The sequence below is a fragment of the Dendrobates tinctorius genome, unplaced genomic scaffold, assembly GCF_039654945.1.
Source record: "Dendrobates tinctorius isolate UK_male_01 unplaced genomic scaffold, ASM3965494v1 ptg000023l, whole genome shotgun sequence".
NCBI classification, from domain to species: domain Eukaryota; kingdom Metazoa; phylum Chordata; class Amphibia; order Anura; family Dendrobatidae; genus Dendrobates; species Dendrobates tinctorius.
Window position 1 is genome coordinate 15,291,765 of NW_027361691.1, and position 10,736 is coordinate 15,302,500.

Sequence of the window (10,736 nt, forward strand, 5' to 3'; positions counted from 1 at the left end):
GGAAGTGGGGGAAAGTCTTTTCTTTCTTTGGGCAATGACCGAGGCTCTTTTTCTAACTATAGAAGGTTGAGAAGGGTCTTTATCTCTCTACAGGAAGTGAGGGCGTGTCTTTATATCTGTACCGGAAGTACGGGCAAATTGTGGGGGGGTCTCTGAATCTAAAGGACATGAGGGCAGGTCTTTAGCTCTCTATATGAAAGAGGGCAGTCTTTTTCTCTCTGCAGGAAGTAGGGGCAAAGTGTGGGTGGGTCTTTGACTCTACAGGAAGCGAGGGTGGGTCTTTAGATCTCTACAGGAAGTAGTGGCAAAGTGTGGGTGGGTCTCTGACTGTACAGAAAGCGAGGGTGGGTCTTTAGATCTCTACAGGAAGTAGTGGCAAAGTGTGGGTGGGTCTCTGACTGTACAGAAAGCGAGGGTGGGTCTTTAGATCTCTACAAGAAGTAGGGGCAAAGTGTGGGTGGGTCTCTGACTCTACAGAAAGCGAGGGTGGGTCTTTATATCTACAGGAAGTAGGGGCAAAGTGTGGGTGGGTCTCTGACTGTACAGAAAGCGAGGGTGGGTCTTTAGATCTCTACAGGAAGTAGGGGCAAAGTGTGGGTAGGTCTCTGACTCTACAGGAAGCGAGGGTGGGTCTTTAGATCTCTACAGGAAGTAGGGGCAAAGTGTGGATGGGTGTTTTACTCTACATGAAGCGAGGGTGGGTCTTTAGATCTCTACAGGAAGTAGGGGCAAAGTGTGGGTGGGTCTTTTACTCTACATGAAGCGAGGGTGGGTCTTTAGATCTCTACAGGAAGTAGGGGCAAAGTGTGGGTGGGTCTTTTACTCTACATGAAGCGAGGGTGGGTCTTTAGATCTCTACAGGAAGTAGGGGCAAAGTGTGGGTGGGTCTCTGACTCTACAGGAAGCGAGGGTGGGTCTTTATATCTCTACAGGAAGTAGGGGCAAAGTGTGGGTGGGTCTCTGACTCTACAGGAAGCGAGGGTGGGTCTTTATATCTCTACAGGAAGTAGGGGAAAAGTGTGGGTGGGTCTCTGACTCTACATGAAGTGAGGGTGGGTCTTTATATCTCTACAGTAAGTAGGGGTAAAATGTGGATGGTCTTTGACTCTCTGCAGGAAGTGAGGGCAGGTCTTTATCTCTCTACATGAAGCAAGGCTGTCTTTGTCTTTCTACTGAAATATGGATAAAATGTGGGTGGGTCTTTGTCTCTTCAGGAAAGAGGGGGTGAGTCATTGTCTCTCTAAAGGAAGGGTCTCTTTATTTCTGCTTCTGCTATTCTGCATAAAGCATAATAAGAGCCTGGGGTTTTAGTACAGGGCAGTTTTTTAGAAAAGCACCATGATTTTCATATCTCTTTTATGCATGTGTTTTGTGTCTCAAAATGTGCAGCTGCATGTTAGTCGACGTCAGAAGTGCACACTACAAAATATTTTGGAATTGATTCATCTTTTTTAAGCTTTGTGATATTTGCTACCATTTTTTTTTTGTGTCAAATTCAAAATTTGTCATAAATTTTGCCCAAAATAAAAAAGGTTCTTTATTTATGTCTTTAATCTGTTTTGTGACTTTTTAGCTCAAAGGTCCTGCTAATTTGTTGCAAAAATTGTGCCAAAATACTCAGCGTACATAAAATCATTCCAGGAGAAGGACTGGAGTACATTTGCGAGAAAACTTCGGACTTTTCGAAAAGTTGCAAATGTTGAATCAGGAGGAAAAGCCCAAACCTCGCCCACACTGGTGAACTATAAAAACATAGAAAACAGACGAACGCATAAAAAGATGACGTAAAAAAGGCTCAAATGGATAGATGAATATGGTGTAAACGAAAAAAGGCGCAAAACACCAATAACAGGCGCAAAGACAATAATGAATTGAACCCTTTGTTTTAGTTGTATGCAATGAAGATTGTGAGTTAAAAAAAAGATTCAAAAAGAGCGCCAGTGACAAAAAACACCCCAAAAATACAATCATGTTGCAAATTGACCGCTCTGCTGGATTTTTACTATGTTTGTACCACGCTAAGTGTAATAATTCGGCCACAGCAACATAACCGTGTGACTGTACACTAAGTGTCGTAACTTCTAAGTGCACCGGCCGAGGAGAATACCAGGTGGCAAGGGGTTTGGTTCACTAATGAAGAATCTTTAATTTTCCGAGGTTCCGGGGTTTTCTGCATGTGATGTACGAGCAGCGGTTCGTTATCTTAATCTGCGCCAGCTCCTTTGGCCAGATCTCCCTGATCGGTGAGGAGCTGCCTCCTTCGTCAATAAACCTTTTTCATTATCGCTTGTCCTGCACCGCGTCTGTTAATTCAGCTCTTTTCCGAGACACATGTCTGAGACAAACAGCACAATTATTGTTTGATGTATTACTTTATGCCGCCTCTTAAAATGGACATTTCTTATCAGAAAATCCTTATTGAGGCCCAAAATGCTTCACTGGGAAGAGCAGACGAGTTAAAAATGGCAACTCGTGAGATGGATGTAGTTTTCAGTGTTAGCAAATGAACATGGATAGGAACAGATTTAAGGAATGAGGTTTATTCACCGGAATAGGAGGCATCACATATAGCATCGGTCCATTTTTTGTAGCCTTCTATGCCACCAGATGTTTTTTATTTTGCTTTTTTTTAATGTCCATGCTGTATGTATTGCATTTTTTTCAGAATTTTTTAATAGGCTCCTCCAATATAAGTTGGGTTACAAAAAAATTTCTAAAAAAAAAAAAAAAAAAAGCTAAACCACAGGTCGGCTTCGGACTTTAGTACGTTTTTAATGGAGAATGCCCATTGAAATGATCAGATTTGCAAGCAAGAGAGATCCTTTGTAACCAATGGGAAATCGATGGAGAATCTGGTTGATAGGTAATTCCACATTGATAGAGGAGAGCCTAACACCAGACAACCCCTTTTACGTTATAACAGATAAACGACTGATAACAATCCACCCAAACATGTTCTTCCATTGTTGACCCACTCAGAAGGTTCGTTAAGTCCTTCATACACGCTAGACGATATCTTTGGGTTTGGACGATAGTCTAATGTTGGCACCAGCCAATTAATCGTTGGGAGAGATGTCGATTGGGCATGTCTGATTTTGGACTGCCGATCGCATTGGTCAGCCATAGATGAGTCGCCAGTTGACGTGTCAATTGGAGGTTTTCTCATTGAAAACAAAGGAAGGCTGAGCCTTACATGGGCTCCTTTGTATGGGAAATCCGTCTGTAATGACTGCCGGCTGAATGATGGGCTGAAACATGGTTTGGCCAACTTCTATCTAATGTGTATGGTCGGATTTATTGTTGGCCATACCACCATTCAGACTACAACAATTTCTACCTGTCGTCAACTTTCTCAATGACTGTCAGACATTTCTGATGGCGGCTTATCTCTTGGGAGAACGAAAGGATCGGGAGATGAAACTTGATATGTCCAGTCATTATGTAGGGGAAGATTTTGGGGGCTACCATACACATCAGACCACTGTTTCTCACCCTTTTTGGACATGGAACACCCTTGGCGAAAAAAAAAAGATCTCCACGCTCTCCTGTTATGATTAGGTAACCGAGGAGGGTAGCGGGGAAATAGACTAGGCAACCAGAGAGGTTGGTAGCTAGCGGATTGCAGACCACTAAACTGACAACACAACTAGAATTAGCCGTGGGACGTACCTATGATGCCCTAGACGCCTCGGCACAGCCACAGAATTAACTAAGCCTAAAGAGAGAAAGGGGAAAGCTAAACTGCCCCGGAGTAGAACCCCAAAGGAATAGATAGCCCCTGAATATATATTGCCGGTGAGGTAAGATGAAGCACAAACACAGGCAGAGAGTAGAGTAAGCAAATTATGGGGCCCAAACTGTCTAGATAGAACAGGACAGGAAAGGATACTGTCTGCAATCACGCAAAAAACCCTAAGAAAAATCCAACACGTCTGATATGCAAAAATACTGAGGCCACACGACCTCTCCCCCACTAAATCAGAACTCTGGGTGTGAACTGGTTACTAAAAAGACTAACATATGCTGTGGCATATGGAACAGGGTCGAGCACAGGTCCCATCAAGGAACCAGGCTGAACTCACACCAGCTAAGCAGAAATCAGAGACAAGCAAAAATGGATCCAATGCAAAAAAAGATTCAAGAAGACAAATAACTTATCTGAAAGATGCAGGATGGAGCAGGAGACAAGCAGACTTCAAAATATGCTCAGGAAGCAAACAAAATCACCGGCAAGAGCTGAGGGAAGGTTGTTCACTTAAATCTCCCCAGTTTGTAAAACCTAACCTCCAATCATCCTGCTTCGGTGATTGACTTCTGTCAGCTAAACCAGCTCCATTACCAGCAGTAACCACCAGAGGGAGCTCAAACTCAGAAGCCAGGTCAAACGTGTTCACAACACTCTCCTTGCTCAGTTTACAAATTAACAAAAAAAAAGACATACTGTGCTTACTGCATATAAAAAATACTGTGATCCCGATCATCTCTGTTAGATTAAATTGAGCCAAATATGTAAATTAAATTTCAGCGAGACTAGTCACCTACCAAATGTATATGGGGGCCTCTGCAATCTTTACAATACTGTCGTAGAAGGATTGGGCATGTTAAAAGCAATGGCTGCTACGTTTGTTCCTGCGGGATGTCAGCCATCAGAGGTGTCTGGCAACAGCTTAAAGGAAGTTTCCAGGTGCAGAAAACTCTTGTCCTCTGAATGCAGCATGATAAAAAAAATTCCTTTCTCACTCTAACCAGGTCCATAATGTTTTCCGCTGCTCCCAGTGTCCGATATTGTTTGCAATGCTGACGTTACGTCGTCAGCACTGCAGCCAATCTGTGAACTCAGGTGTCTTGCTCGAGTTGATAACATGAGCTACAACTCACTGGTAGCCGCAATGGAGACTTAGTGTCGGACCCATGGAGGGTGAGTAAAGCACAATTGGTTTGTTTTTTAAAACAAAATATGTGATGGGACAGAGACTTACAGAGACTGGTGAACTCATTGAAGCCACTCTCCCTGTTGAAAACACATTCTTGCTTGGCCCAGTCTATGGCTGAGCCAGTAGGTGAGAGATCTTGGCCAAACGAGCTTTCTGCCGACTGCTAGGTAAGGAGTCTTGGCACCTTCAGAACCCTTAGCTAGTGAATGTCATCCTTCCTTTTCTAAGGTATGATCATACCTTTTGTAGCATGATGTAAAGCATCTCCACCCATTTATGACATCATAAATCAAAACCCTGTATGCTGAACATTGTATTGGGCCCTGGAAAAACTTTTTTTTTTACTCTGTAAGAAATTGCTTAGAGGTATTTGACGTTTTGCTTAAAAAGGAGCTGTCAGAAGAATATTTGACCCCTAAGGCTACTTTCACACTTGCGTTTTTTTTTTGCTGCGCGTTTTTTGCGCAAAAAAAGCATGGAAAAAACGCATACAAACGCTGCATTTTTTTCAAGCATTTTTATGCGCATGCAGGAAAAAAACGCAGCGTTTTTATGCATTTTTAGTGCGTTTGCGTTTTTTTCAACATTGTCCTCACCAAAAAAATCAAGATATTATTAGGGTTAGTTAGGGTTAGTAGTACTAACCCTAACTCTAAACCCTGACTCTACTAACCCTAACCCCTAACTAACCCTTAAACTAACCCTACTAACCCCTAACCCTACCCCTTAACCTAACCCTAACCCCAGCCCTAACCCTAAACCCTAACTAGCCCTAACCCCTAACTCTTAACCTAACCCTAAACCCTGACTCTATTCACCCTAACCCTTACCATAACCATTGTCTAACCAATGTACAACGAAAAAAAGGCATGTGCAAAAAAACGCATACATGTGCATGCCAATGCGCACGTATGCGCACCCATAGACTTACAATGGGTGTCTTGCTGTAAAAAAAAACGCATAGCGTGTGCATGCGTTTTTTTGGGGCAAGTCGGACGCACAAAAAATGCAACAAGTTGCATTTTGTGTGCCTGAGCGCACACTGCAAAAAAACGCATGCGCACAAAAACGCATGGGTATGGCATTTTTGAGAAATCCGTCCTCAAAGTTTTAATCGCAAGGTGCAGTGGGGTAAGCAAAGCATTTCCAGCTCTACTGCCCTCTCTACCTATTCCCCTTTGGTCTTTGGTTAGTAGATCTTTGTACTCTCAGTGACCCATTTTACCAGGTGCCGGCATAGCCCGAATTCGTCTCATGAGAAAGGGCAGTAAGTTCATGATGACATTGCAGGAGGTGGTACCTTGATCCTCCATCATCATCAGGAGCTCGCCCTTTCTGATGAAACCATCATGAGCAACGACGGCGGCTGCATCGGGAAGAAGGGACGCTGAGAGAACAGTGACCCGTCAAAGACTGAAGGGGAAAGAGCGCAGTAGATCTGCAAGGATGGATTGCTCAAAAATGCAAAATACTAAAAGCAAGGTAAGAAGGTAATACACCTTAAAGGGGCGTTATACTCATGCCTTTAGTTACGGTAGGTGTCGAAAATCCGGCTGACAGGTTTCCTTTAAATATATAATACAAAAACCATTGCTTCCCATGATTTCTCTCCACTAGAAATTCTGATTTTTGTGCTCTAGAAATTCCCATTCCTCACCATGAAATGTAGGATGTGACAGCGCGTTGTGTCACTGCACCCAGCGACAGCGTGAGCTGTATGTTCTACCTAACCTTGCGTGACGTTTAATGGAGGACATCAATCAATGTCCCGATGCTGTAACCGGCAGTAACCTCCCGGATCACGAGGAGCTCTACATTCAATTTTACCTTGAATGTGAGATGTGGATAGGATGAAGTGTCTGCCATGGACGACGAGACCATTTTACTACATGAGCACCATTAACAGGAAGCAACAACTTGGGCAAGTCCCATCCGTCACAAACGTGCAGCAGTTGTACCACCACGGCGTGGCACCCACAGACTAGTCATCCGAGGTACGTACTGTAGTTCCCCCGACGGCTTTTCATAGCGTTATTTCTCTGAAACGCCGCTGCGACTTATATTAAAGTCATAAAATGTAAAAAAAAACAACATATGTATGCCCCCCCCCCTATACCCACTTTGGTCACACGTGGCGGGTGCATCACAGATTTTCCTTTGGATTTGTGGACGTAAAATCTGCATTGGCAGCAAAATTGGAGGAAAATTTTACCAAATCTTATCTACTGTGCTACTAAAAAAAATGTACAGTGGCAAGGTGCCTGTGGGTGATTTTTAAAGGGATTGTCCACTTTGGGAGGCTTTTTTTTTTTACTTAAAATAATGTATTTTTAGCTCAAAAATATTTTCGCATTTGGTTTCCAATAAAGGGAATCTGTCACCCCATGTTTCGAGTATCAGCAGCCAGCACTGCCATCAGGGGCTTATCTACAGCATTCTGTAATGCTGTAGATAAGTCTCCGATGTAACCTGAAAGATAAGAAAAATGAGTTAGATTATACTCACCGGAGGGGGCGGTCCGGGTCCGGTTTTGGTCCGATGGGTGTCACGGTACGGTCCGGCTCTTCCCATCTTCATACATTGCCGTCCTCTTCTTTGCTGCCTGTCGTGGCTCCTGTCACAAATATACCTCTGCTTCCAGATAATTACCTAGGTAGTCGATCACAGAATAATGAAATAGATAATTCGGCTTTTGATTACTTTTCTCATTTTAGCGGCCCACCAGGGGATTTACCTGTCCTCCCGTTGGCCAGTTCGGGCCTGCTCTGTGGTATATTTTAAACCCTGCAGCTGGATATTCTCACTGTAGATAATATTATCCCATACACTCAGCGGCCAGAAAAATGATTTCTCATCCTGATAAATTACCATAGCTGAAAGTTTTCTCCTTTGATGTGAGTTTTAGCGACACAGATTAAGAATAAAGGGATTTGTGTGTGTACGTAGCGCACAGCGATGGCGATGCCGCGCAGACCAGCAACATGCAAAGATAAGCTAGAAAAATGAGTCAGACCTACTTTCCAAATCACACTGGCAAGCGGCGTGATTAAGGTACCCCGGGAGGGGGTCTAAGATTTAAGGCGGGGGGGGGCTTCAGGAATATAATCAAACCCAGGGGGAACTAATTGTGCAGACACTGCAAACATATAGGCTGGCGGAGAATGGGTATTCCGGGGTGAAGTGGAACGTCTTAATAGGCTGGAGAGGGAGCCGGTGAAGCAGGGAACAATGACTGTTTTCTGAGGCATGAGAGCTGCGTACTGACGCAGCAGAGCCGAGTTTGCCATTTAACTCTTTCTTGTTTAGTAGTGTATGTATTGGGCCCTTAATTGCAGCGCTAATGCTGATGATGCCGGCTGTCCGGTGGCAGGTAGTTAGCAACTATCTGCTGGTAGGTTCTTAGCCATATATGAAAAAAGGAATCAAATTCCCGGATAATCACTGTAACTACTTCCCGTCATAGAGCCATAGCGTTTGAAGTCACCACTAGGGGGAGCTCACTGCAAACTGTTTTCACATCTCCCGTTGTAGTGAGCTCCCTCTAGTGGTGGCTCCATGCAGACAGAAGATGAAACAGTATTCCCATCTTGGATATTTATGGTTTGTTAACAGGAACCCCATTCTCTACCTAGATATGGGTTCCAGAGATGAGATCCCCCCCCCCATGTATCAGACATTTGTGGCATATGCGTTAAATCCCATTTTATTATTAATTATTTGTGCTATCTCCTGCAATACTGAAGTGTTCCAGTAAATAGTACCAACAATCACAAGGAAGACTATCAAAAAAATACTTTAAAAATAAGAAACAGATGTACAAACCGTTTTGAAAATCTGGGAATTAAAAAAAATTAGTGCCGTATAATCCATACCGCTCCGTCCATAAAAACGTCAGATCCATCAAAACATATAATGATCAAACCCAGACAGTAAAGACCAGAATTGTTATTATCAAACATACCTCTGCCAAAAAAAAGCAATCCGAAGTGATCAAATTGTCATAAGTACTCAAGAATGGTACCGATAAAAATATCAACCGCAACACAAAGGGAAAAAAGCCGTCATAATACAGCTCTGGCAATGGAAAATCAAAAAAGGTGAGCGCCCCTGTATGGCGATGTGGACAGAAATGGAAGAAAAGCCGAAATTAGAATTGTCGGCGTGATTAAAGGGTTACAGGGTGGCGGCCACGTTACTGGGTGTTACTGTGTGCGCCTTTATTCGCTGGTTACGTTCCTGTACAATTGCCAGCTCCAGTATCAGGCCATAATGTCTTTCATTTGTGCAGCTACTGGACCAAGAGATCCTTTTGTTAAAACTTTTGCAAGTGTGGGAAATTCAGGCAAGTAAGACGGGACGTGAGCGGAGTACAGATGGAGGCGGCCGATCCAGAGAGCGCCGGCACAGGGGAGGGAGAGGGGTCTGTGTGAGGCACAATGGTCGGCTCTGGAGGAGATCTGCAGCTCGGGGTCACACCGGCCCTTTATGGGGGGTTTTCATGACCGATCTGAATAGATTAGACGACTGGTGGCAGAGTGACCCCCGAGGACGGGACGTGCCGGTGACACCGAGTCAGGATGTCATCATCGTGGGCTCCCAGCCACTCCGGAGAATGTCCCCGCTTATGGTTATTTATGTCTACATTGAAATTGTTTATATATTTATCTGTCAGTCTGTTATCTATTATCTATCTATTTATCAATCTATTATCTATCTATCTATTATCCATCTATCTATTATCTATCTATCTATCTATTATCTATCTATCTATTATCTATCTATTTATCAATCTATTATCTATCTATCTATTATCTATCTATTATCTATATATCTATTATCTATCTATTATCTATCTATCTATTATCTATCTATCTATCTATTATCTATCTATCTATTATCTATCTATCTATCATCTATCTATCTCATATCTCTCTATTATCTATCTATCTATCTATTATCTATCATCCATTATCTATCTATCATCTATCTATTATCTATCTAATATCTATCTATCAATCTATTATCTATCAATCTATTATCTATCTATCTATTTATCTATCAATCTATTATCTATCTATCTATTATCTATCTATTATTTATATATCTATCTATCATCTATCTATCATCTATCTATCTATCGTCTATCTATCTATTTTCTATCTATCTCATATCTCTATTATCTATCATATCTCTCTATTATCTATCTTTCTATCTATTATCTATTTATCATCCATCTATTATCTATCTCTCTATCTCTATCTATCTTTTATCTATCTCTCTATCTATCTATCTATATATCTATATATATATTTATTATCTATGATCTGTTAATGTATTATATATCTATTATCTATCTATTCATTATTTATCTAATATCTATCTATCTGTCTATCTGCAGTTTTGGAGCAAGGATTAGTGTAGCCCTTTGGATCGGGCTATGGTGGGGTAGGGGGCTGCTGGGGTAGGAGGGTAGGCGGCTGCTCTGTCCTCGTGGTGCCCTCACGACCAGATCGGTTACCTTGATGGGTCACCATTGGTAGCAGATCCTTCCCCTGTGTTTGCATTGAGCACGGTCACTTTTCTTTCTTTTTTTCTCTCTTCCTCTCTCAGGTTCTGATTCGAGTCCTCGACAATAATGACAATGGCCCCGAGTTCTCCCAGCCCAGTTATGACGCTGTCATCTCAGAAGACGTCCTCCCCGACACTGAGATATTGCACATAAAGGCCACAGACAAGGACGACAACCACAAGCTGAGCTACATCATCCACAGCAGCATCGACCCAAACAGCATGAGGAAGTTT

General features: G+C 42.7%; 1 protein-coding gene across 6 annotated transcripts in view; it reads left to right on the top strand.

Annotated features, from left to right (window-relative positions):
- The window catches only part of FAT3 (FAT atypical cadherin 3), a 745,842-nt gene that overhangs the window by 585,933 nt on the left and 149,173 nt on the right, over nucleotides 1–10,736 (top strand). For all 6 annotated transcript variants that reach the window (XM_073569283.1, XM_073569280.1, XM_073569281.1 and 3 more), the window contains one exon: nucleotides 10,545–10,736. This exon is cut by the window's right edge and continues 84 nt beyond it. In XM_073569283.1, the coding sequence (XP_073425384.1) occupies nucleotides 10,545–10,736 (192 nt within the window). The remainder of the gene's footprint in view (nucleotides 1–10,544) is intronic.